General features: G+C 47.0%; 1 protein-coding gene across 1 annotated transcript in view; it reads left to right on the plus strand.

Annotated features, from left to right (window-relative positions):
• Positions 1-26,665, plus strand: part of CACNA1B (calcium voltage-gated channel subunit alpha1 B) — a 281,498-nt gene that overhangs the window by 164,486 nt on the left and 90,347 nt on the right. The window contains exons 12-17 of the mRNA XM_041475194.1: positions 4,665-4,777; positions 8,578-8,690; positions 11,036-11,167; positions 12,629-12,701; positions 14,995-15,112; positions 20,149-20,216. Coding sequence (XP_041331128.1) covers positions 4,665-4,777; positions 8,578-8,690; positions 11,036-11,167; positions 12,629-12,701; positions 14,995-15,112; positions 20,149-20,216 — 617 coding nt within the window. The remainder of the gene's footprint in view (positions 1-4,664; positions 4,778-8,577; positions 8,691-11,035; positions 11,168-12,628; positions 12,702-14,994; positions 15,113-20,148; positions 20,217-26,665) is intronic.

The following is a 26,665-nucleotide window of genomic DNA, read 5'->3' on the forward strand; positions in this document are numbered from 1 at the left end:
TTTTAGGGACTGTGGGATGGTTTTTAGGCACTGTGGGGTGGATTTTAGGGACTGTGGGATGGGTTTTGGGGACCATGGGATGGATTTTAGGCACTGTGGGGTGGGTTTTTGGTACTGTGGGATGGTTTTTGGGACTGTGGGGAGGAGGCTTCAGCACTAGGTCACTCAAGTTTCACTCAGGGCTGCCCTTCCCGAAACTCTTTTCTTTCTCCAGCAAGTCCTGCAGGGATCCTTCCTGGCTCCTTAATGTGTAGGTCTGAGCCCCAAATGCACAATGTCTCCTTTTGATAAATCCAGTGTTTGAGCACAGCATTTGAGCCTTTATGGCCTGAGAGCCTGCCCAGTGCTGAACCTCCTGTTTGGGGCAATTTGGCCTTTTTTTGGTGCTGTTGTTGCCTTTGAAGTCAAAACCCAGCTCCCTCTGGATACCAATATGCAGCATTTGCAAGGAAAAGGCTTTCTGGAGAGTATTTATTTCTGCCTGCTGAGCATTTCACATCTGCTTGGGCAAAAAGGGGGAAGTTTTGCCCTGCTGAGGTTCTCCTGCTTGGTTTAATGTGAGAGGAGAGTGAGGAGAGGGAAGTGTCAGGCTCAGCACCTGCTTCTGATGCCATTGGACTTGGAGTGGGGCAGAAATGGAATTAATCCATAAATTATTGACAAAAAGGAGCTGGTAACTCTAATTAGGAACCTAATTCAAAGGTGTAGGGTGAAGGGATGCTTGCATGGCCTTTGCCAACAGCACAGCTTGGAAATGAAATAAGAGTGTTTGTATCAAACCTTTCCTTCTTAAATCACATCACAAAATGCTTTTGAGTAAGGCAAATGAAATTAGGTGAGGTTTGAATACCAGGAGGCCCAAACAACAAAATTGCATTTTCAATTATTTAGGCAGGACCTTCTCAGAAGGAATCGTGTGTTGGATGCAGCAGCCTCTGCATGGAGCCAATTCCTTCTGCCTGAGGAGTTCAGGGTCTGCATTCCACTTCCCTCCATCCCAGCCTCACTGGGCTGTGATTTGTATCATCTGGTACCTGCTGGGACACAGCTCTTGATGCCAGTTCTGGGCTCTGCTCTGGAATTCATCAGCTGGGAAAGGCCAAGGATGGCTCTGGCAAGAGCAGCAGCAGGAAGTTGGTTTCTAGATGCTCTGAGTTTTAAACAGTTCCTGGCTTTAGTTATTTATTTATTTTTAATATAGAATTAACTATTTCTTGATTCTCTTTTGCCACTTTCTAGCTTTTTTCTTGGGGGATATTCTGGATTTGCACGTGTGTTTGCAGGATGTGTCAGCCTGATGGTGACTCTTTGCACTGGTGACACCCAGGGTGTGTTCAGCCTCTGCTGGAGCGGTGACTGAACATTAATCCTTGCTCCTTCCTCCTTTTTTGCCACTTTGGGATGATGTTAATTATCTTGGCAAAGTGTCCTGAGGTCTGTTGGTGCAAATTTGCAGTTAAAAAACACTGCTGAGGATTTTTGTTGTTCTCTGGAAGAATCTGGGGGCCACCTGAGGTGTGACTCGGACAGGTGAGGCTGGGGCAGAGATAAGGGGATGAGAATCTCCCTGCTAGAGATATGACACATCTGGGGGCTGTACATCCCATTGCTTCCTTGTGCATCCACAACCTCTCCCTATGATTTTATCAGCTGATTTAACGAGCTTTCACAGCATTGGCTGGATATCAACCCTTGGGATAGGGAGCCTGCACCTGGAAGTCATGACAGTCAGCACCACCTGCTGAGTGTGACACCAGGGTCCCTCTCCAGCTCTCCTGGAGCCCATTTAGGCCCTGGAAGGGACCCTGAGCTCTCCCTGGAGCCTTCTCCTCTCCAGGAGCAGAGGGCTCCAGCCCTGGAGCATCTCCAGCATCTCTGGACTCAGGGGTGCCCTCATCACTCTGCACAGCTCCTGAAAGGTGCCTGTGCTCAGCTGGGGCTGGGCTCTTTCTCCAGGCAGCACTGACACAACCAGAGCACACAGCCTCAAGCTGCACCAAGGGAAATTGAGGTTTGATATTAGGAAGAAGTTTTTCACAGAAAGGGTGATAAAGTTCTGGAATGGCTGCCCAGGGAGGTGGTGGAGTCACCATCCCTGGGTGTGTTTAACAAAGCCTGGATGTGGCACTGGGTGCCAGGGTTTAGTTGAGGGGTTGGGGCTGGGTTGGACTCGATGGTCTTGAAGATCTCTTCCAACCCAGGGATTCTGTGAATTCTGTGACTCATTCCAGCAGCTCCAGGTCCTCCTGCTGGTCCCAGAGCTGGAGGCAGCCCTGCAGGTGGGTCCTCACCAGAGCAGATGGAAGGTCAGATGGATTCCCAGCACAATTATGGATATCTCCTTACTCTGGGATCCTTGGTGCTGGAGGCAGAGTTTCCTCACTGAGTCATTGCATCTCCTGTGATAAAGGAGAGAAAAGTTGCAGCTTGGTCAGGTGTGAAGAGGCTTCTCCTCAAAAGTTCCAAGCTCAAGGTGAGAGGGAGTTGTGCTGCTCCTATGCCCTGAGATCCAGAGGGTGGATCTGCCTCTTCCAGGGAAAAAGGCTGTGGGTCTCAGATTTTGTCATCTTATTCCTCAGCTGGGAACATGTTGCCCTTGAGAGTCTCCTTTAATGATCTTGCTGCTGTTTTCAAGGAGAGCAGGTCACGTGGGATAATTAATGCTCGCCTGAAATTTCCTCCCCTTTTGCAAATGTTGGCACAGGTGTCCTTGCAGGCTCCTTACTAAGGTGTTAATAAAGCCTCTCTCATCTCATTATTGCTTCCTGGATTTCAGGGAACTTTATGCCCATAGTGTTCCATGACTGGCTTTCATTTAAAATTTAAAACCCCATTTTTATTTTTGAGTAATTGAAGCTGTGTTTTTCAAGGCATTTCCAAAAGCACCCAGAATGGCCCTGGGCCAGCTCTGCTCACTCCCTATGGATGTGCAAGGCTGGGAATGGAAATCCAAGGCAGAATGGAAATCTCTCCCCACGCTCAGCTGAAGCTGCAGATTGCAGGAGGTCAGAGCATGGTGGAATCATGGAATCTCCTGAGCTGGAGGGGATCCCCAGGGACCATCCAGCCCAGCCCCTGTCCCTGCCCAGACCCCCAACAAGCCCACCCTGAGCATCCCTGGCAGCGCTGTCCAAAGGCTCCTGGAGCTCTGGCAGCCTCGGGGCCGTGCCCATTCCCTGGGGAGCCTGGGCAGTGCCAGCACCCTCTGGGGGAAGAACCTTGCCCTGATCTCACAGAATTCACAGGATCTGTGAATTCACTGGGTTGGAAGAGACCTTCCAGATCATCGAGTCCAACCCAGCCCCAACCCCTCAACTAAACCCTGGCACCCAGTGCCACATCCAGGCTTTGTTAAACACACCCAGGGATGGGGACTCCACCACCTTCCTGGGCAGCCATTCCAGAACTTTATCACTCTTTCTGTGAAAAACTTCTTCCTAATATCCAACCTGTATTTCGCTTGGTGTAGCTTGAGGCTGTGTGCTCTCATTCTCCAGCCTGAGCTGCCCTGGCCCAGCTCCAGCCTTTCCCTGGCTCCTGTCCCTGTCCCAGAGCAGAGATGGGAACTTCCCCAGAGTGCAAAGCACCTGGAATCCAGGATCATCCTGCTGAAATTTTCCTTGTATCTGTTGCCCCTCTTCTGTCTCTGTGCACCTCTGCATAAGGTTTGGCACCATCTCCTTTTTATCATTCCTGGAATCATAGAATTGAAATTACAGGAGACTGTCTTGTAGCATCTGTTCTGCTGCAGCCTCTGGGAACCTCCTGTGCTGCACTAAACAAGGTGATTAATCCCCACCTTTTGAGGTTTGATTCTTTTCCTCATCTTTTCTCCAGAGAGAGAGCTTTGCCTTCTGCTGTTTGGTTTTTCTTGGTAGTGTAGGTGGTTTTTGCCTTTTTTTTGGTGTTTTTTTTTGTTTTGTTTTGTTTTTAACATTTCCCTCTTGCTGTTGCTTATTGGCCTCCAGATCCAAACTGAAAATGCCAAAGGCAGTGTTTGCTGTAGCTTCAAGTTCTCAAAACTTGATGTGGAAATTGAAGCCTCCAGCTCTGTTCCTTCTGCCCTTTGTTTCATCATAGGTGACAAATTTTGCCATCAAAAGCTTCCCAGCCTGTGATATGTGAAGGAAAAGGAAACAGAAGGGGCTTTTCCATAATTACAGGGCCATAAAGGCATAATAAAAATAAATGTGGTAACAGGAGACACAACACCTCTGAATACGAGCCCTCAGAGTCAGCACTTCTGTTGGGTAGAAAGGTATTTTTATCATCAGAGGTTGGTACAGAAACTTACACCCCACACCCAAAAGTTTCCATCTCTTGCAAGTACAGAAGTCCCAAAACATCTTTGCAATTAAATGTGACCTTTAAAAATATTAGATCCAGGGCTTTCCTTTGAAATCCCTTTACAGAGACAATGAGGATGTTATTTAATGCTCCTTCCCCCACCCAAGAGCACAGGTGAGCATTGCCTTCACACAGCTCATGGACACACAGAGAAAACTGTGCCCAACTCTGCCTGGCTCCTGTTTGCCATTGCACAGGGATTTCCTTCTGCCAGCAGCCCCTTGGTGCTGTGGGAAAAGGAACAAAAAGCTCCCCACATGAAGAACTCTGCCCACCAAGGGCTCACGGATTAATTTAATCTCTTCTCCTATTTCCAGATTTTGCAGAGTTTGTTTTCCTGGGGCTGTTCCTCACTGAGATGTCTTTGAAGATGTATGGGCTGGGGCCAAGGAATTACTTCCACTCTTCATTCAACTGCTTTGACTTTGGGGTGAGTAACCTCCAGTAAGGTGAATAAATCATGGCATGGTTTGGGGTGGTTGAAATCATCTAATTCCAACCCTCTGCCACGGCAGGGACACCTGCCACTGTCCCAGGCTGCCCCAACTGCAATGTCCAGCCTGGCCTTGGGCACTGCCAGGGATCCAGGGGCAGCCACAGCTGCTCTGGGAATTCCATTCCAACCCCTGCCCACCCTCACAGGGAAGAATTCCTTCCCAAGTATCCCATCCAACCCTGCCCTCCATCCTGTCACTCCATGTCCTTGAAAAGCCTCCCTGTGACGAGCAGGTCTCTCTCCTGTCATTCAGGTGCTGGGCGTTTGAGTATGGAAATCCACGGGAAGTGCTCCTGGGAGGAGCAGTCTCTGTCTAAATTAGCAGTGAAATGCATTAAGCTTCCCTCGTTATCCTCCTTTTGGAAGGGAAGTGACAGCCGGGGGATTTCATTTCCTCCAGCCCCGGGCTGTTGGCAGCATCAGCACCCCGGAGTGCTCTGATTGCCGGCAGGTTCTGTCCCTCCCATTGCAATGAGCTGATTGAACGACAAAAAAACCCCACACATCTTCCTGTTCATGTCACCCACTGAGAGCCTTCACCTGGAGTCACACGGGCAGAGCTTTGCAGACATCACCAGGAGCAGCAAACACCTGATGAGGTGACAGCAGGGCAATAATACAAATTCTGGCAGTGCAGAAATCCAGGCTCAAACTGCAGCTCTGTGTGAATAGCAGGGCTGGGTTTGGCTCCACCTGACAAAGAGCCTGGCGTGTGGATGTTAATTTATTCATTAAAGCTATTAGCTGTAATCTGTGCTCAGAGGAGAACTGGCCTCTCTTATCTGCAGTGGGCTGAGCGGGACTGAGGCTGTTCTAAGAACCCAGATATGGAGCTTCAGATCCAGGCACAGGCACAGGGAGAGGGGCTCAGGTCACTGCACTCCTCACCCAGCCCTGCTCTGACATTCAGGCTGCTGTTTCTAGCTTTTATCTGCCAAAATGCTGGGAGTGACTCTTCCTCCATGAGGCCAAATTCCTCTGCTCCCACAAGGGAGGAGGAGCTGTTGTCACTTTCAGTGAGTGACCCTCCTAAATCCAAGGCTCTGAGTAGAGATTTATTCTCTTTATTGGCCATGACAGCAGCAAAGCTCAGAGTAAACAGAGATTGAGATTAAATCACTCACCTGTGTCCAGCACCCCAAGGTGTTGCACAAGGCTGTCCCAAATTTGGGGCTCTGGTTTTGGGGTGTCCTGGCAGCTGTGGCTGTTAGTGTTCAGAAACACATAATCACGGAATGATTATATGCAGGTGCTTTTATTGAAGAGCTCTGGGTGTCAGGGGTACAGACCCAAATCTGACTCTCACATGGGTTCAGGATGAACATGTTTTTATACCCTTATCATTATATAACTACATATTAATTATTAAACTTTTATTGTTCTATTGTATACATTGATTTCATCTGAGCATGGATTTTGTAATTTCCATCAAATCCCCCAAACATAGTTTCTCATGATTCTTCTTACGATTAAACAATAATTAGTGGCTCAGAGGGTTGGGATGGGTTGTCCTGCACAGCCTAAGGGACAGTGCCCAGACCCAAACCGTCCATAAATTGTTCTTTAGGGGTGTCACTGATACCTTGTGCAGGCTGCCCGAGAACAGAGACTGGACAGAGCTAAAGAATAAAGCAGGGATTTATTAAAGGCCTCAGTGGATCCACCTTGGGCAGCACAAGGGTGCCCTGCACTGGGTGGGCTCTGAGCTGCCCCCCAGCCTGGCTGCTAAATTCCGTGGATCCCCAAATCCAGGATGCTCCTACCACAATGAGAGCTTGACAGGGACTGGTGATTTAGGAGTGTGCACAAGGCAAAAGCTGCACTTAGGAGGTGTCTGAGCCTTGTGGGCTGTGCAGCCCTGGCAGGGAGCTCTGCCGGGGGTTTCCCAGGAGAGAAAGCTGTTGATCTGTTGCTAATTCCTCCTCCTTCAGAGAATCCATAGGGATCCTCCTTCTGTCTGTGTTTTTCCCTCCCTCACCCACCTTCCAGCCCCCAGAATGAGTTCAGCCCTGGAACATCACAGAGCTCTGTACCCAGTTTTGTCTGACAAAAAGATGGAGATGTGCGAGCTCAAAGGGTGAAACAACAAACCAGAGCAACATCTGCCTGGGGAGCACCAGTCTGGTGGGAACCAGGCTCCCAGGAGGAGCTGCTGGGGAAAATTAGTTATCACTGCCGTGTACAGGGGCTGAGGAAAGGTTTTTGCTGATTCATGAGTGCCTGGGTTTGACAAGACAGGTGTCTGCTAAGGAAGGCAGGAGCATCCCCTGAAATGGAAAATGTAAAACCCCCCCAGGCAGACAGTGGAATTATCAACTACTGTGGAATTCCCTTTCACTCTGTATTTTCTGGAAGCTTAGGGCACAGTGTGTGTTGCAGGACACTCAAGCAGTGATGGAATTTTTAGAGACATCCAAGTTTTTGTTGTAAAAGGGTGGGAGAAAGAACTGTTGGCATTTGCAGTTGAACCATCATTAAAAAGTTCTAATTAAAATTTAGTGTCCTTCAAAAAAAGATATTTTAAGGTAGTTTGATTACTAGAGCAGAAAGCAACAAGCTCCTCTCTGTCTATAAATCACAGCGTTCTCCTCCTGGCTATGGAGAAAGCTGGGGTGAGGTTTTTCAGTTCTGGCAAATTTAGGGTTCTCTTGAACCTTTTGTAACAAAGGGGTTCCCAGTGCTGCTGCCCCCATTAATCCTTCCCAGTGCACAAACCTGCTGGGCTCTGGTGATAACCAGTTTTAAACTGGTGTTTATGGTGTGCTCTGCCCAGCTAGAGCCCAGGGGCAGTGGGAGCTCAGAAATGTTGGATTAATGTGAATTATGCCAGCAATTGGCAGGGAAATGCCTGCTTGACCCAATTAACTCTGCAGAAACCTGTTAGGGTTTAATTGTCCTTCCCAGCTGTGCTGAACCCATCACTGTTTGTCCTTTTCGCAATGAAGGATTCTTGAGAAGATTTTTTCCTTTCTTGAGGTGAATTCTCTGCCATCCTTAAACCAACCAGAAAAACAAAACTTGAAAAACCCACCTTGATTTGGGACTATTTTTTCAGCACCCCAAGTCTGACGGCCAGGCAGATGATGGGATGTCTGTGCCAGAGGCTTTGCAGGATCTCATAATAATTATTGCTTTAATTGCTCTCCTAAAGACTCTCAGCTGCCAGAAGTTTCTGGTAGATGTTACTGAGAGCCGCTGTTCTGCTGCAGATGAGGAGTTTCAGTCCTTCTGATGGAAGGGGAGGATGGGGCAGATCCCTCCTGCACCTCTGCAGGTTGTGTGGGGTGGGAAAAGGAATGGCAGTGGGCTGACAGGAGAATGTCCTTTTTTGCTTTGGTTTCAAGCTTGTTTAAAACAAAAAAAATCTCAGGTTATAACTTGTATTTTGTGGTAAAACCCCCAAGTTTTATTTTCTTTCTGAATCCCATCAACTCCTGGAATTTGCAGTTGAGCCACCATTAAAAAAATCTAAATAAAAATCACAGTGTCCTTCAAAAAAAAAAAAAAAAAAGGTATTTTAAGGTAGCTTGATTACTAGAGAAGAAAGCAACAAGCTCCTCTCTGTGTATAAATCACAGAGTGTTCTCCTCCTGGCTATGGAGAAAGCTGGGGTGAGGTTTGCCAGTTCTCCTGGCTAATTTAGGATTCTCCTGAGCAGCCTGAACTCTGACTGCTGAGCACCCCAGGGAGCTGAGCAGAAGCTGTGCCCTCTCTGAGGTGGTCTCTCCCTGCAGGTGATCGTGGGCAGTATTTTTGAGGTCATCTGGGCTGCAGTGAAGCCGGGAACCTCCTTTGGTATCAGCGTCCTGCGCGCCCTGCGGCTGCTGAGGATCTTCAAAGTGACCAAGTAAGTGCAGCTGCCTTGGCACTCACACGTGGCATTCACATTCTCTGGAAAAATCCCTTCGCCCAGGACATCTGGAGGCAACCCAAATACAATACTCACAGCAGGCTCTGAGCACCCCAGGAAATCCCTGGCTCCAGCCCCAGGGCCAGGAGGAGTGCTTTCCACATTTATCAACAATAAACTGATAATTAAATCGCTAAAATGTTAAAAATAAACCAGAAAAGAATGCCCCAAGCCCCTGGGAGAGTTGGCACAAAATCCCTGCCTGTCCCAATCTCCAAGGTCTGCACTGGGGGACGAGAGCAGATTGAATCTGCAGATGCAGAATTCCCCTTTCCTTGGCTGGGTAGTTAGAAATTTTGGGAATTCCTGAGCCTGGATTTACACCCACAAGGGATTCTAAGAGCCCTTTTTCCCCTCAGCCTCACATCCAGGTTTGTCTGCCCTTGGTTCCTCAGTGGGCTGACAGCAGAATGTCCTTCTTTGCTTTAGGCTTGTTTAAAACAAAAATATTGTTATCACTTGCAATTTTTGGTAAAACCCCCTAGTTTTATTTTCTTTCTAAGGCCTATCAACTTCCCACTGATGTGATGACAATTCCTTAAGTGGGAGTGACAGTGGGCTGACAGGAGAATTTTTTTTTTTTTGGTTTTAAGCTTGTTGAAAACAAAAATCTCATGTTATCACTCTTATTTTGTGGTAAAAAGTGGGTTTTTTTCTATTTGAGTCCCACAAACTTAGAATGTCCTTCTTTGATTTATCTTTAGGTTTGTTTAAAAAAAGAATATTGTGTTATCACTCGCATTTTGTGGTAAAAACCCCACGTTTGGTTTTTGGTTTTTTTTCTGAGTCCTATCAACTTCCCACTGATCTGATGACAATTCCTTAAGTATTCAGGCTTTGGAAAAGCAGCTTCCCTGGGGATTGCTGGGTGCTAATCCGCAGGCTGAGCTGCTGTGCTGACACAAATCTGAAATGTGTTCCTGCTGCCTGGGTTGGGAATGGAGGAATGGGCTGCCTGGAGACCCTGAGGTGGAATTTTCACTCATGTTTCCACAGCTTCTCTGTTGTTTTTGTGCTCCTGCCTTGAGTTCATGTGTGCTGGCTTCAGCAAACAGCTCCTGTGCCATTTCCAAACACATCCAGAGCAGTTTCTGCAGGAGTGCTGTGGAAATTTATGACAAATTTAGGTGCTCCTGATGTTGTTTTCCACCTTATTTTTCACACCGTTACCTCTTCAGTGCTCCCTTGTTTCCATCACTCCCCGAATTCTTCATAGCTTGAAGTAACAGGAGGAGGGACAGCCCCTCCCTCCAAAAGGACCCCAACCACCTTAAATAGACAGAGAAAATCTGAGCAAAACAGTCATTTGAAGTAACCAGGAATGAGTTTTGTAGCTCTGTGGGGCTGATTTGTACCTGCTAATTGTTTATTGCTAATTATTATTATTTAGATCCCAGGTTTGTGTGTGGTACTGGGTCATTTGTTGTGTTCTGGTAAAAATGGGGTGGAAACTTTACATTTACTTTAAATAATGGTCCAGCAAGAAAGGTGGGTACCTGCACCAAAAATGCCACTGTGCTTTACCTTTGCACTGATTTATGTGTGGGAAACTCCTGGGTTTGCAGCAAATTCAGAGCAATTTTCACCAGTTCATTTTACCAGAGCTGCTGAGATCTGCCCTTGCTGATTTTGTAAATATTTTGGATGTTTTTGCAAGTTACAATTTTATTTTTGTGGGTTCTGACCACTGATTTCAGTCAGCATGATAAAGGGATGAAACATAGAATTATTTAGGTTGGAAAAGACCTTCAAGCCCATCGTGTCCAACCAGTCTTTCCATGGCCACCACTCATCCATGTCCCCAAGTGCCACATCTGCAGAGATGGAGAGGCCACCACTGCCTGACAGCCTGGTCAGGGCTTGACAACCCTTTTAATGAAGAAATTTTTCCCAGTACACCACGTAAACCTGCCTGGGACAGTTTGAGGCTGTTCCCTCTTGTTATTGCTTATTCCTTGAGAGAAGAGATTTAACTTCACAAACCAAGCTGAGGGCTCTGCCCCTTCTCAGAACAGCAAGTGACACTCTCAAACCACTGATGCTGAAGTTCCCCTGACCTAATTAAGTGGATTTTTCACCCCACACAACAGAATTGAGTTCATTGCGTGACCAGAGCCAGGTCCCTGCAGCTCCCAGGGGGAATCCTGCATTAACCCAGTGCCTAAGTGAAAAGACAGGTGTCTGCTAAGGAAGAGCTACACCCGAGACACATGGGAAATAAATTCCTATTAATTTCTCCCCAAAGGCTCTTCCCCACTCATGTCTCCCCTGATCCAATGCAGGTACTGGAATTCCCTGAGGAATCTGGTGGTCTCCTTGCTGAACTCCATGAAGTCCATCATCAGTTTGCTTTTCCTCCTCTTCCTGTTCATCGTGGTCTTTGCTCTGCTGGGGATGCAGCTCTTCGGAGGGCAGTAAGTTGTTGATTTTTTTTTTTCCCCCTTAAAGTCAGGATTAAATTGTGAGGCTGTATTTTTTGTTTGGAGTTAGATGTTTATTGATTTTTATTTAGGTTATAGTTTTGTAAGTGGTGGGTTCTATAGTATTTTTCTTTAACATACTACAAAATGGAGTTGTATCTCTTTTTTTACAAGGTCTTTTAAGGATAAACTGTCTAATTAAGAAATTATACTTAAATTATTACTTAAATTATTACTTATATACTTAAATTATTTTTATTTTTAACTCAATAGTTAACTATTTGTGTTTTGTAATGTGAATTTTTTTGACACAATACTACTTAATCTTATGAAGAAGAAGGTGAAGAAAGAAGGTAAAGAAGGACTAGATTCTGCCTTAAAACTTTCATTTTGTTTTATATATATTATTATATTCTAAAACTTTAAACTCCAAGATTTTTTACTTTGTGATATTACAAACTTTTATTTAAACTACATACTCATAATCTTAGTTTTATTATTTAATTTTGAAAGTTTTTTCTGTGACTTTAGGTCAAATATAGTGTTCTCTTGGGGGTTAGTGTCTGTTAGTACAGAAAACTAAACATTTTTAGTAACTAGGGTTTTAACAGTGAGTCTGAGGAATCTTTGTTCTGCCTGATTCACATCCCTGATTTCAGGGCTGGGGATAGGGAAGTAATTCCTGTTCTGGTGTTTTCCCTGGAGCTGGATTCTTTCCTAAGGGAGAATGTCCCCAGTTCAAAGCCTCCCCATCATCCCATGGTGCCCAGGACAGCCAGAGCTGAAACAGGACTGGGGGCAGCACTTTCTGTACTGGTTCCTTCCCTGGTAACCAGAGTGCCATTGTATTTATCCCCTATAAAATATAATATCCAAATATAAAATAGAATGGCACTCTGGAATATTTTCCTGCTGGAAACACAGTTTGGTTGGATCTGATGATTCTCATTAGAAATGCTAGCAATGGTGAATTTTGCACTAAGAGCCATCATGGTGTTACCATTTAACTCCAGTCTCACTTCTGAACTGAAATAATGAAATGGTTTTGTTTAGTCTTTTATTTTCCCAGTCAATACCTATTTTAGCTTTAAAATAGTACAAAGAAATTATCAGCTAAGAGAGTCATTTCAGTTTGGGCTTTTACACTTGAGAATGAAAACTTCTTGGAATGGCTCATTCTGCAAGATCATTGGAGATTGTGATTGTTCATTTTAATTGGGGATGAAAATGAATTTCAAAGCATCAGAATTTTCTCTGGGAACGAAATTGAGTTTTTGCTGATGGTTCTGTTGAGCACCTTCTGAGACGTTCCCCACCAAGCTTGCCTGGGGTGTTACAGCCAGGTGGAACAAATGTTGCTCCCTGCCTTGCTGTATGGGGTGTTAAAGGGTGTTCCAGGGCTGCCTGGAGCTGCCTGGCCCTCCCCACTCTGGTTTTTATTTCTCCCTTCTCCAGGTTCAATTTCCAAGATGAAACTCCAACCACGAATTTTGATACCTTCCCTGCTGCCATCCTCACAGTCTTCCAGGTAACGCCATTCCTCGTCCTGGGGCATTGCTAGAACTGAAATTCCTGGGTGTTTCTTCCTGCTTAGGGAGGGCAAGCAAGCCCCCAAAAACCTGTGGAATTTAGGAAAGGGGGAGTCCTTCCTTCTCATGTGTTTTACTTTGCTGACCAATTCATACATCACTAAAAATCAAATTAAAAACCAGTGCTGTGGTATTAAGGAAAATTAGAACAAAAGATTTTTTGCTAGGGGGAAAAATGCTGATAATACAGAGATTTCTTTGCTAAATTAAAATCTGTGTGTGCCTGGGTGTGCCCTTTGTGTTCTCCAGCCCCTGCCCAAGGAGTTGCAGCTCTGGCAGATGCAGTGCTTGGATTTAAAGCTGAATTTTGCAGCTGTTTTCTACCTGTCTTTTTAAAAAAACAATAAAATAAATTTAAAATCATTTTAAAAGAACATTTTCAGGTGTTTCCCAACTCAGGAGAGTTGGGGCTGCTCCAGTTGCAGGTGACCCTCACACATCCAGCATTTCCAGCCTTGCCCTTCACAGTGTGGGCTCCCCCTGATCCAAAATTCCCCAGATCTCAGCAAGGTCTGGCTGATGTATTTCAGTGTCATGACCCCAAAAGGAGACAAAAAGGAAGGGACGGGAAGTGATGACAATTTCTGGATTAAGACAGAAAAAGAATCTCAAGGGAAACCTGAGAGCTCTGCAGGAGCCACTGCCCAGATGTGAGGGGTTCAGTGCTCACCTCACAGGATATTGCCCATCAGGGGGGATTAAGATTTGCATAAGATTTGCATAAGATTTTGTGCTCATCAAAGGAAGGGCTCAGAGACAGGTATTGCCAGGGAGCAGCTCCGGATATGAGCCATGGGTATGTTGGTTTCGCTTTGCTTTGGGACTGGAGCTGCCTGTGGAATACTCAGCTGGAATATTTCCTGTCAGTCCTGAGACAAACATGCTGCAGTGTGGGGTGAAGGAAAGCACGTGGGTTTAACATATTTGCCTGGAATGTCAGGGGAAGGAGCAAAACCCAGCAAAAGCCATCAGCCCTGGATTAACTGTGGTCTCCCAGAGGCTCTTTGGTACCCCCTGCTCTCCTTCCATCCCACTCCTTCCCTGAACTGCAAACTCCAGCTCAGTGTTTCTTCACTCTGGGGTTGGGATCCCTTTCCAAGCTTTTCTTCCATAACTTCAGCCAGGCTGAGCAGAGCAGCATCAGTCAGGGACAGCATTCAATGTGCTGAATAAATAAAGTTAGATACACCCTGCCCCCCCCCATACCTTTGGGGATTGTCTGTGTAAGAATCTTCTCAAACAAATACTTCTGCCCTCTGCTTTGGCCCATTTTTATCCCAGCAGCCCTGGCTGGGTCATGGTCCTGTCACTGGACACCCAGGATGGGTTTTGTCCACCTGGCAGCTGGCTGAGCTCAGCCTAAACTCCCTCAGAGGAGCATCAACCTTCATCTCCAGCTCCTGGCTCTGAGGAAGTCCCTGTGAGCTGAATGTCCAGCTGTGAATAATCCAAATACACACACAAACAACATCCATGAGCACAGAGCCTCTGGAAAGCAGAGTTCTGTCTTAGATACCTGTGCCCTGCTCCCTGATTTCCTCTGGAAATCCTCACAGGGTGCTGGGGGCAGAGCAGAGCAGTGGGGACAGCTGGAAATGAGGGATGGCAGTGGCAGGATGGGAGCAGAGCTCTGCCCTGCCCCTGACACACAGAATGACTGGGCTGGAGGAGACCTTCCAGATCATCGAGTCCAACCCTTCTGATATTGAGACACCCAAAACTCCCCAGCACTGGGGGTGAGGCTGCCCCAGCCCAGAGCAGAGCGGGACGATCCCTCCCTCCCCCATCTGGTGGTGCTGGGCCTGGTGTCCCCCATGGGCTCCTCATTTCCAGGGACATTCCCTGGTGGCTTTGCTCTGCCTGGCTCCCTCAGAGCTGCCTTTCACAGAATTCACAGAATGACCAGGTTAGAAGACACCTTAAAGATCATCGAGTCCAACCCAGCCCCACCCAGTGCCACATCCAGGCTTTGTTAAACACACCCAGGGATGGTGACTCCACCACCTCCCCGGACAGCCATTCCAGAACTTTATCACTCTTTCCATGAAAATTTTTTCCCGAATATCCAACCTGAATTTCCCTTGGTGCAGCTGGAGGCTGTGTGCTCTGGTTCTGCCAGTTCCTGGAGAAAGAGCCCAGCCCCGGCTGAGCACAGTCACCTTTCAGGAGCTGTGCAGTGATGCGGTGACCCTTTCCTGTGAGTGACCTCTGTGTCCCTCCCTCTCTGTGCAGATCCTGACGGGGGAGGACTGGAACGCTGTGATGTACCACGGGATAGAGTCGCAGGGCGGTGTCCATTCCGGAATGTTCTCCTCCATCTACTTCATCGTGCTCACCCTGTTTGGTAACTGTATCCTTCCACGGGCATCCTTGGTGGCACAGTCCTGCCCACACTGCTAGAAATCCCCACTTTTCCCTGAATTCTCACGGCCTCATCCTTTATAAGTCAAATTATTGCCATGGCTTTGCTCCTGACAGCACTGGAGGTGAGTTGTCCAACTTGGTGTAGCTTTTATTACAGCAACTTAAGAATTTATCCTTTAATTTAGAGAAATTTCATTTTAATTGTTGTGTTTTGCCTTGAAAATGTTCTATTAAGAGTTAATTTAGATTGTGGGAGAAATAATTGAGGGCAGGTCAGAGCAGGACCTTGAATATCTTCACAAACAGTTTGCTTTTAGCCAGGGGAGGATTGAGATGGGCTTGGTGGAGATGAGTAGGTGGTGGTGGAGATGAGGCTCCATTCTCTTGGTGCCTTTGTCTAGGGCACCTTAACGTGCTGTGCTGTCCCAAATGCTCAGAATTATCTCATCTCCACATAATGCTTCAAATTTCATTCTGGATCTTGGGTTTCAGGTTCTGGGAGTGTTCAGTGCTCCAAGCTTTGGCACATGAAGTGTCTGTTTTGTTCTTCTGAGAGATGGAAATCTCTCGAGGGTAAACTGGGAGCTTTCATCCCCCCAGTGTCCCAGGGTTTCTGCTAGGGAAGGGGTGGTGAGTCCCAGAGGTCCAGGGAAGCAGGGACAGAGTGACACCAGGGTGGCATTTGGGAAGGGAGGCTGTATTTTGTATGTATTTTGTATTTTATACACAAGCAAGCAAAGCAGCTCCCTGATGGAGCAGCTGGGTGTGAGGGGGAGAGCCAGGAGGGCAGAGGGGCTGTGGTGGCCCTGTCCCTGTGCCAGTGGTGGCCAGTGCTCTGTGACAGTGCCAGCACCAACCAGCCACAGCATCACTGGTGTGAGGACACAGCCCTAAGCTGCACCAGGGGAGCTTTAGGCTGCACCTTAGGGAGAAGTTCTTCCCAGAAAGTGTGGTTGGGCATTGAAGGGGCTGTCCAGGGAGGTTTGGAGTCCCCATCCCTGGAGTGTTTAAGGAAAGATTGGATGTGGCTCTGGGTGACAAGGTGGTGTCAGGTCTAGGTTAGGTTAGGTGTTAGGTCTTGATCTCGAAGGGCTTTTCCAGCCTAGTTAATTCTGTGATTGTGTGATTCTGTGATTGATTCTGTGATTGTGTGATTGATTCTGTGATTGATCCTGTAATTCTGTGATTCTGTGACTGATTCTGTGGCTGCAGCCACGAGCTGTGTGGATCCAGAGGGAGCATCCCTAAAACAGGAAACCCAGGAATTGTGGCTGAGCTGAGGCAGCCCTGGCTGCTTTGTTTGCTCTGCAAGTTGGGATGAGAATGTCCCAGAGTGGGATGAGAACTCCCAGCACCGCTACTCCACCCAGGAGATCCCACAAGGATTTCCTGACCATCTCACTGATTACAGTCCCAGCATTCCTCTTTTCCTTGGAGTCTTGTTTGGGCTGGAGATGCGGGAGAAGGGAAGAGGTGAACTGAGGGAAATACTGGGGCTAAAGGCAGAGTTCCTGCAGAAATGGGCTGCTCCAGCTGGAGTGGAGGGGACAGAATGTGCCATCGATGGCACTGGTGCCCATGGGTGGCACAGCAGTGCTCCAGCCCTTTGTCTTGGCTGGAATTCTGTCCTTCAGGATGAGGAGCAGGGACAGGGAAGAGCAGAGCAGGCAGTGGGAGCTGTGCCTGTCACACGAGTGTCCCCATGGATTTATCCCATTCCAGGAGCCGTGGCAGCGATGCTCAGACATCTCACAGCAGCCAGCACGGCCCTTCCAGAAACACCAGGCTCTGAAAAACTGGGTCAGAGGAGAGCAGGGAGGGAGGGAGAGCTCTAAATCCTCCGGGCTTGGCATTTGGAAATGAGATTAAGCTGTAATCAGGCTTGGCAGCACAGCTGAGGGAGGAACTTCTCACCCCCGAGTTGCTGAGATCCAGCGTTCTTGAGGAACAGGGCATTCATTCCCTTCCTCACTTTTCACTCAGAGGGGACTTCTCCCTGCTCCTTTGGCTTCCATTGCCAGGGAAAGAGCAGGGCATGTTCAAGAGGAGGGGATCTGCTGGCCCTGCCATGGATTTGGGATTTGGAGAGTGGGAACCTCACTCACCTTCTCCCTAAATCTCATTCTGGCAGGTGCAGCTCTCTGGTTTTCCCTTCTGCTGTTGAGGTGGTCCAGGGCTGTTTTTCCTGAGTTCCTCCAGACATCTCCAGTGCCTCTTCCATGCCCTTTGCCCACAGCCCCGTGCAGGTGGCTCCTTAAGCTCCTTGGGACATCACTGGGGCGTTGAGGAAGGAAGGAGGATGTGCCAGGTGGGATTCTTTGATCCTCCCTGAGTTCTGCAGGTTGGATGAGTTTGCTGCAGGTGAGGCTCTGGGAGCACAGAGAGAGAGGGAAGAATTTGCTTTTTCAATGGATCATGGCAAGGAATAGTTTGTTTTTCTAAGTGGGAAGTGTCTCATGTTACGTTGCCATTTCCAGAGAGTCTGTGTGGAACCAGAAATGGTTTAATGAAAGTTTTATGATTAAAGTAACAACAAGATTTGGCCCATTTTCCAGGAAATTACACCATGCCTGCGTACACTGTTATCCACTTAATTGATAAATTGAGGCATCTGTTGAGACAATAAAAATGAAAAAAAAAACTCCAAGAAAAACTGCAGAGGAGCTTGAAAAGAAAAGCAGGAACTGCCTGGAGGATGCTGCCTTTCCCTGGCCCTCAAGTGCCAGGCAGGAGATGATTCCTGGCTCCAGGCACTGCCTCATCCAGGTTACACAGCCTGAGCCAGAGCCTGGAGTTTGGAAGAAATTTGGGAATACCCCAGCCCTGCAGAGAGGACTGAGGGACCTTTTTTGGGGCAGAAACACCCAAGTCTGCCAGACTGTGTCTGCTTGGAAATGGATGAGGCCAGGCTGATCTGATAAAAGAAATTAATTCTGTTTCCAGGGGTTGCCTGTGTTACATGAGCCACTTCCAGAGGGTGTGGGAGGCAGGGATAGGGAGGCAGTTGTACTGCTGAGACATTCATTCCCTGATAGGAGGCTTGGAAGTGTTTCCAGCCTGTTGGAAGCACCCCAGAGGAAAAAACCCAAACACCCAGCATAGCCAAGGGGTGCCCTCAGCCCCCACTCTCAGAAAATGGGGGAAGGAATGTCTCTGTAAAGGACAAATCTGGCTCTGTGTGGGAGGGGTGATGATTCCAGCACTGTTTTTTCCTGTTCTGTACCCACTGGGTTCCCTGGGATTGAGGTGTTCTCAGGCACTCCTCTCTGTCCCTCTGGCATGGGGGAAGGAGCAGGTGATGGGCATCACATTCTAAACCCCCCTCTGGCCCTGAGGAATCATCTCCCAGGGGCAAAAACCAGGAGAAATCCTGGTTCCTGCCTGGAGAGATCCCAGGGCTCTGTGTCCAGGCACCGCAGGCCTTGGCAGTCAGGGAGGATGGAGAAACATCCAAAGGGATGAATCCATCTCCTGCTGGACCTAGATCTGATGGCCACCAGGCTTTGGGTGATGCCTTGTGCAGGCTGCCCTAGAACAGAGGCTGGACAGAGCTACAGACATTTCCTCGCTTTAGAGGCTCAACAAGGCCTTGTTGGGTCTCTATTCTAAATATTTACTAATAGTAGGTATTTAATAACAGAAAAGTCTCTAACAATAACAAACAACTATCAATATAAATGTTTTAACAATAAACATCTAATATCAGATAAATATCTATTAGTAAATAAACATCTAATCCTGGATAAATATCTAATAACAGTAAATATCTAACAGTAAATGTCTGACACTCCCTCTGTGGGAATTAGAGCTGGGAATGCCTGGTTCTGAAGTCTGGGCTGAATTGTGTTTGGTAAAACCCTGGAGAAGGGAAGCAGAGGGGCTTTGAGCTGCTGGCTTGGGCCAGCTTTGCTCCCTGCCTGCTGTTGGAAGGTTCCTGATGTGGGACAGGCTGGATGGAGCTGCAGGGACACCGGGGTTGCTGTCTGGGAGAGGGGGATCAGCCCTGCAGCCCTCCTGGCTCCTCTGGCAGCACCCCCTGGGTGTTCCTCCAGACAGCCCCCTGAGGGATGGAGAGCCACGGGAAGGGCTCTGAGGCTGTGGGCTGCCAAAATCCCCCTGCAGGCTGGCAGCAGATGAACCTCGGGGTTCATCCCTTGCTTGTCCTGCCCTCCCAGGGGGGTTTTCTGCCTTCCCCCTCTCATCCAGGCCTGCCCTTGCCCTTCCACCCCACAGCCCCAGGCAGGATGCATGGACCTGACAGAAAATCCTAGGATGGTTTGGGTTGGAGGAGACCTCAGAGATCACCCCACCATGGCAGGGACACCTCCCACTGTCCCAGGCTGCTCCCAGCCCTGTCCAGCCTGGCCTTGGGCACTGCCAGGGATCCAGGGGCAGCCACAGCTGCTCTGGGCACCCTGTGCCAGGGCCTGCCCACCCTCACAGGGAACAATTCCTGCCCAATATCCTATGAAATTTATCCCCTGGCCATGAGAAGCCATTTCTTCCCAGCAGCAATGACCTGAGATTCATTTTTCCGTGCTCTCCATGACTTTATGCAGCTCTGTGTGTATAAAAATGTAAATGTTGGCTTAAAATGACCCATTTCCTGCAGCTCCACTGGTTGTCCTTTTAGACAAGAGGGGGAAATGAGGCTGAAATCTGCATGAGGGGAAAATGAGGCTGAAATCTGCATGAGGGGAAAATGAGGCTGAAATCTGCATTTCTGGGCTGGAGGTGGGTGGAAAACCAGGGGCTGTGCTCCTCTGGGAGCAGCAGGAGGTCCCACCCTGCCCCTCTGATGGGGTGACACCCCTCGGGTCCTGTCCCCTCTCCAGACAGGTGCTGAGGACACAAATGTGTCCCCACACAGGGCCAGCTCCAGGCAGGGTGGGCAAGCTGGGAATGGTGGCAAAGCTTCCAGAGATCAATCCATGAAACACTGAGGGGGGAAGGAGGGGCAGCAGGAAGGGAATGATTGCTGCCTGTGCTGTGTGAAGAGCTTTTCCTTAGCTGCTCCCAAAGATACTCTCCTGAACGTCTTCTTGGCCATCGCTGTGGACAACCTGGCCAACGCCCAGGAGCTGACCAAGGTAGGTGGGACATTCCTGTGCCTTCCAAAGCCCTGGTGACACCCTGAGGTGTCCCCTGGAGCCCTGGGGTGCCTTGAGAGCTGGAACAGAGGCTAGAGGGAGTTAAGGGGAATAAAGAGGAGATTTATTGAAATGCCTTCAAAGGCCACACCCTGGCAGGACCAGAGCCACAGGCTTTGCCCAGATGGCTCCAAGATGGGAGCAAAAGAGAGCTTGGTCATGAGATCTCACATTTTTGTAAGTTCTGCTCCATGTGCACATTGCAGTTCATTGTCCAATTCCAGCTTTAGCCCATGCAGTCCCATCCTTGTTTTTCTCTCTTCAGCCCACGGTATTTGTGCTCTTGGGGCTGAGATTTGGATCATTTGTCCTTGGTCCCCAGCTAGAGCAGGAATTGTTTTGTCTCCCTGCTCTGTGCAGAGCTCACCATCCCCTGATGTGAAGCTCAGACCCACACACTAAAGCAGCACAGAATCTGAAAAATAGAACAGCTAAAATCTGAGGCATCACCTGCTGCACCTCTGGTGACCACTTTACACTGCAGAGAGGTTTATTCCCTTTCAGGTTTCTTTATTTCAGGTTGCAGTGAATACTTTGTATTTGCTTTATCCCAGAGTGGGCATTGCTCATCTCACATTTTCTGTTTCCATGAGCAGAGGAGAAGCAATTAACAGGTTTTTTGGCTGATTGGAAGCTCAGACAGGAGCTAGTTCAGGTGGTGCTGCTCTTGCCCCTGTGGTGACCAGCTTGCACTGCAGAGAGGTGTAGTCCCCTGCAGGTTTCTTTATTTCAGGTTGCAGGGAATATTTTGTGTTTAGTTTGCTCTCACACTTTGTGTCCCTTACCTCGCCAAGGTTGGTGATGGATTAAAGAACTAAAATTTTCCAATCAGCTCCAGACAAAACAATTTACAGAGGCTGTTGTGAGCACTCAGGGGAGATGTTGGGATATTCCTGCCTCTCCCCAGGTGTAGCAGAAATCAGAGGCACAAAGCCAGGTCCTGGCAGAGGATGCCAGTGACACTGGTGTGACTTTTCTGGTTGCAGAGGGCTGGGTGTGGACACAGATTCCTGTTGGAGAATGTTTGCATTGAGAAGGACTCAGCCCAGGGTTGTGCAGGGATGATTGTGACTGTTGTCCTTTAAGTTTGGGTTCTTGCACAATTTTGATTTCTTGGCATACTCTGGTGGATTTATGAGAAGAATTGAAGGGATTTTTGCACATTTTTAGCTTTTCTCACCCATTCCTGTGCTGCTGCCATCAGCAGCAGTCACAGTGAGCTGCTGGGGCAAAGGCAGCAGTGTCCCCATTGGGATGGTTGTGGTTTAGAACTTGAATTTCTTTCCTCCTGCCAGTGGCAGAGCTCTCTGCCCACGAGCTCAGGCAGCAGCAGGCACAGGTGGTTTTTCTTTTTAGGGAGAGGTGCAGCAATTCATGCCCCTGGATCCCTGGCAGTGTGCAAGGCCAGGCTGGATGGAGCTGCAGCAGCCTGGGGTGGTGGAAGGTGTCCTGGATGGGCTTTGAAGTTCTTCCACCCCAAACCATCCCATGGAATTGTTCAGAACCCATGGAGATGAGGTGCTCAGGGTTAGTGCTGAGGTTTGGGCATGGATCTGGCACTGATGGACTTGATCTTTGTCACCATCATATTTTCTGGAAAAATCCCCTTGCCCAGGATTTCTCTCCTGGGAAGCTGAGAAGCCTCAGAAAAAAAAAGGAAAACAATAATTACCTCATTTGCTTCTCCTGTGTTTTGCTGCTTTGGAATGTGGATTGTTTATCCAACATGTGAATTGTTTTTACTTGTTGGCCAATTATGGCCAGCTGTGTCAAAGCTCTGGTGAGAGTGTCATGGGTTTTTCGTTATTATCTTTTATCCTTCTGTTGTGCCCTTTCTCTGTCCTTTAGTATAGTTTAGTATACTTTTAGTATAGTAGTCTTTAATATAATACAGTACCATAAAATAATAAATTAGCCTTCTAAGAACATGGAGTCAGATTCATCATTTCCTTCCTTCATCTGGGAACCCTGCAAATACAAGAAATCTTTCCCAACATTTATGGCTCTTTGGGTCCCCACTGCAGCTCCCCACACTTGTGGGGAGATTTCCCCACATTTCCCACCCTCCTCCAGCTTTTGAAGACCAAACCCATCAAAGGCAAAGGTTCCCATCAAAAACCACATCCCTGTTGTGGCTGAGCTGCTCTCTGCCATCTCCCCTTTTCCTGCAGGACTGGCTCCAGCTCCCAGCTTTTCTGGAGCTGTTTCCCAAAAGACCCTCCAAACAGCCTCGTGAAAAATATTTTTCATTATGATAAATAATTTCATTATAAATAACTTTATTAATAATGATAATTTCACTACAAATATTTTTGTTATTATAAATTATTTTATTCTAAATAATTTTTATTATTATAAATAAAATGTTATAAATCTTTATTATTTTATTTTTGTTCCAATTCTGTGTTCTGCATCCCTCCTCCCTTAAAGTGTTGCTCATGGCTGTCTTTAATGGCTCTCTGTTATTTTGGAGGTTTTTTGGTTTTTTGGGGATTTTTTGGGTTTTTTTTTTGCTTGTTTTTTTTTTTGTTTGTTTGTTTTTTTTTGTTTTTTTGCTTTTTGTTTGGGGTTTTTTTTTTGTTTGTTTGTTTTTTGTTTTTTTCTGGAAATTTTTTCCCTTTCAGCAGCTCAGCTGTTTCTGTGCTAACAGAAATCTCCAGCCTGGAGGCAAAGATCCTCCCAGATTTATGGGCATCCCTTGCATGTGCTAAGAGGGGAGATGAGGCCCAGCACAATTCTTGGATAATGAAGCTCATCCTCCTTCTTTCTTAATCCTTTAAGTGCTTTCTTGTGAATATTTCAGCAGCTGACAGGGAGGGTTAGAAACCCGACTTTGGGGATGTTTATAAAGTCTAATTAAATATTGATGGATTCAACAGCATTGCCAAATCATAAAGCTTCTCCAAAAACTCTCTTGGGGATTTTTTTAGTTTAATTTTATTTATGATTTCCCCCCAAATCACTGGGGCTTTCAAAGGAAGAGGAAAAAGCTAAAATTCAATTAGACTCCTACCTGGAGAATGAGGGATTTCCTGCTGAGTAAATATGACCATGCAAGCCCCAAAAATGGCCCAGAGATAAAAGGAAGTTACTCAGGAGTCAGTTGGTCCCAGGAGACTCTCCTGACATTTATTCTGTGAAATTAATTGAGATCAGTGCTGAATTTAATGTGGGAGAACCAGGAGCAATTGAAATTGCCTCTGTTTAAGGAAGACAGAGAACTTTCCTGCCTCAGGACTGGAACATCTCAACTTTCCCCACTTCTGGATGCTAATTTGGATTTCTTTATGTGGCATTTGGACCATCTCTGGGCTCTGTGACCTGTAAGAGAAGCTCTCAGAGCTGGGACTATATTTAACAGCAGCTTGATCATCCCATGGCTGTTACAGAACTCACCAGTGCTTAGGAATTACTCATTTTTGGGGGAAAAAAAATAAAGAATCACCACCTTTGCTTTCAATCTATAAAAAATCTGCTCCCAGCTCCCTCTCCTGCTCTTCCTGTTCTGGTCTTGCACTGACTCAAACTCTGCCAACCCAATTTTTAGTAATTCCTGAGAACTCTCCTGAATCACTTTGGGTTCTCTCACATTTAGGGTTTTTTGGTTTTTTTTTTTCAATATATTGACAGGTGTTTCTTCCTGTTCACTTAGAGTAGAATCTACAACTGCCCCCAAAATTTGCTTTTCAAATCATCCAGAATGTCTCTGGAGACATCACGCAGCTCCTGCTTCATCCTCACTAAACTGGAGTGTAAACCTACTACAACTGAGGCTTTATTTTCCTAAATATCTTCAAGCAGGAAATGTTTTCTCATCTCTGTGCACTGCCAGTGATCCCTGAAAAAACAGGATAAAAACTTGTATGAGGGGTGTGGGAATTTTATATGAATTTGTATAAAATTCTTGAGGAATTCCCAGAAATTCTGGACTGAAGGGAGTGGCCAAACCCAGAGCTGAGCATCCATAAATCCCCCTCCTTCTGCTCCCTTGTGGAAAAGGCTTTAACTGGCTGGATGTATTCAAGAAAATTCAGTGTTAATGATGCACATCATGATGGGTAGCACCAAAAATGGGTTTTACCCCGTGAGAAATTGATTTCAATTAAGATTTAAAGCTCTAGAAAACAGAAAGGGACATGAACCAGGGATGTCCTTATGGGCAAGAGCTTTATCTGTGAAATGGGGTGAAAGTTTGAGCTGTTCAGAGCTTCAGTGTGAGCTGGAATTTTAAATATCAGGTAAAAAATTAACAAATTTTTGGAGTCATCTGCAATATCTGCATGGAAGGACCTACAGAGATATTTCAGAGCAAACATCTGCTGAGGGCTGAGCTTGTTGTGGGTGAGGAACAGCTGCATTTGCTGCTCCTCCAGGATGGAAATCCAGCAGAATTACAGAGGCACTTGGGAGAATGGAGCAGAAGCCACACATTTAAAAGAGGTTTTAAAACCTGCACCTGGTGCTTTAGGGGCAGAGAAAGAAAAATCAGCAGCCTTTGGTTTTTAAGGCTGCTGGAGATCCCTCAAAGGAAGAAATAATTTGAATTTACCTGGAGGATGAAAGGAAAACCTGAAAGATTTTTTATTGGGGTGTTATTCCTTTTAGGACTTGTGTCCTGAGGATAACATTTCAGCTAAATTGGGATGGGTACAGTTCATTTTTGTCACAGGAGCTGCTGTGGGATTTGTGTGGGAAAGCAGGATTTGTGTTGGAAGCACTCTGGGATGTTTTGTTCTCACTGAGCAGCGACCCCACAGGGTCCAGGGGGGGAAACTGGGGGGGACAGGGACCTGGGGACACACAGCTGGGACAGCTGAGCCCAGGCACATTCCAGACAGGGTGACAACATCTGTCTGTCCCAGTCCTGCTCCACGGAGGGAGCTCTGCTGTGCTGGGGATGGCAAAACCCAGGGTGGGAAATGTGGAATTCATTCCTTTCTCTTTTTCTTTCCCAAATAAACTGAATTTATCCCAATCCATGGGTGCTTTGTTGCTTTCCCACCCCAGCAGGGTGAAAGGACAGGTAGCTGGGGCTCAGCTGGGGGCCAGTATTAAACCAAACACCCTTGGTTTGCAATGAGCTCCCAAAGCTTTGATAAATTTACTGGAATTTGGCAGCTGAGACATATTGACTTTGTATAATTGCTCAGCAGGTCTTTTATTCACGCCTGGTTATAGACTTGCAAATATTTGCAAAGGGAAAAAACAAAAAAAAAAAGAAATTTATATGGTAACCATTTTTAAAATCAAATTTCCATTTTTTTTCCCCTTCTGAAGGAGAAAAAGAAAACCGTTTCCAAATGAGTTCAGTTGAAGCAAATAGCACCAAAGGCAGAGCGAGGAGCTGTTTATGCAGATGGAATTCAGGGTGGATAAATCTCTATAATTTCCTATTCCAAAGCTGGAGATCTGTCTGCTCTCATTATTTTAATCATGCCTCCTTGCAGCACCACCCTGGGAGAGCAGAGCAGACCTGTGCCATTCCATGAAGTTTGGCAGAAGAGCCTGTGACTGCTCTCAGTGTGGTTTTCCCTGGATGTATGAGATGCTGGTCTTGCTACCAGAGCTCTGTGCTTCCCCTGCCATGATATGACTTTATTTTGGTTAGAAGATTCCAGCAAAGTTGCCCTTGGTGACCATTGAAGGGGAACCAGGCTATTTCTTTGGGTTTTGCTGTCACCTCAATGTTTAAGATCCTTAAATTTTGAATTTTTGAAATTAATTTTTTGTAATTTTTTTAAAATTAAGATCCTTAATTTTGAGTTTTAGTGGTGCTTTTCATGTTGGGTAGGAAGAGAGAAATCCCAGTTACAATCTTCAGAGGTTAAAAATCCTCATGATCCAGGGATATGCAGGAAGCAGGAACAGAACCCTGCTTTGCTCCACAAACTACATTGAATGTGGCTCTTTTTTCGTTTTCTGAGTCCTCAGGGATCTGAGGTGGATCTGAATAACTGATGAGAGCAGGACCATCCCAAATCCATGGGTTTTTATTATTATTTCAGTAAAGTCCCCTTGGCAGGACATCAAGGAGGATTTAGGGAGCCCACGCTGGAGTTCCAGCAGGACATTGGCTTTAGAGCGTCGTTACACACACAGCTCTGGGATAAATGGGGAATTCCACCTGGAACTGTCCCATTCCTGCTCCCTCAGAGTCTCCTTCCCAGTGCTGTGTGCTGAGAGGAGACCCAGCAGAGTCCACAAAGTTTGTGAGGGTAAAAAACCCTCTTGACCAAGCCTTGCCATTCTCACCTCAACCTGCACCAAACCTGGGGCTCCTTGCAAGAAAATCTTCCCTAAATTAAAATTCCTGTGTCCTCCCCATGCCCCAGGCCCAGGGGAGCTTTGCTTGTTGTTACTCCATGATTTATTCCCTGATTTCTCTTGCT

This window comes from Pyrgilauda ruficollis, unplaced genomic scaffold (assembly GCF_017590135.1).
Source record: "Pyrgilauda ruficollis isolate IOZ18807 unplaced genomic scaffold, ASM1759013v1 scaffold34, whole genome shotgun sequence".
Lineage (NCBI taxonomy): Eukaryota > Metazoa > Chordata > Aves > Passeriformes > Passeridae > Pyrgilauda > Pyrgilauda ruficollis.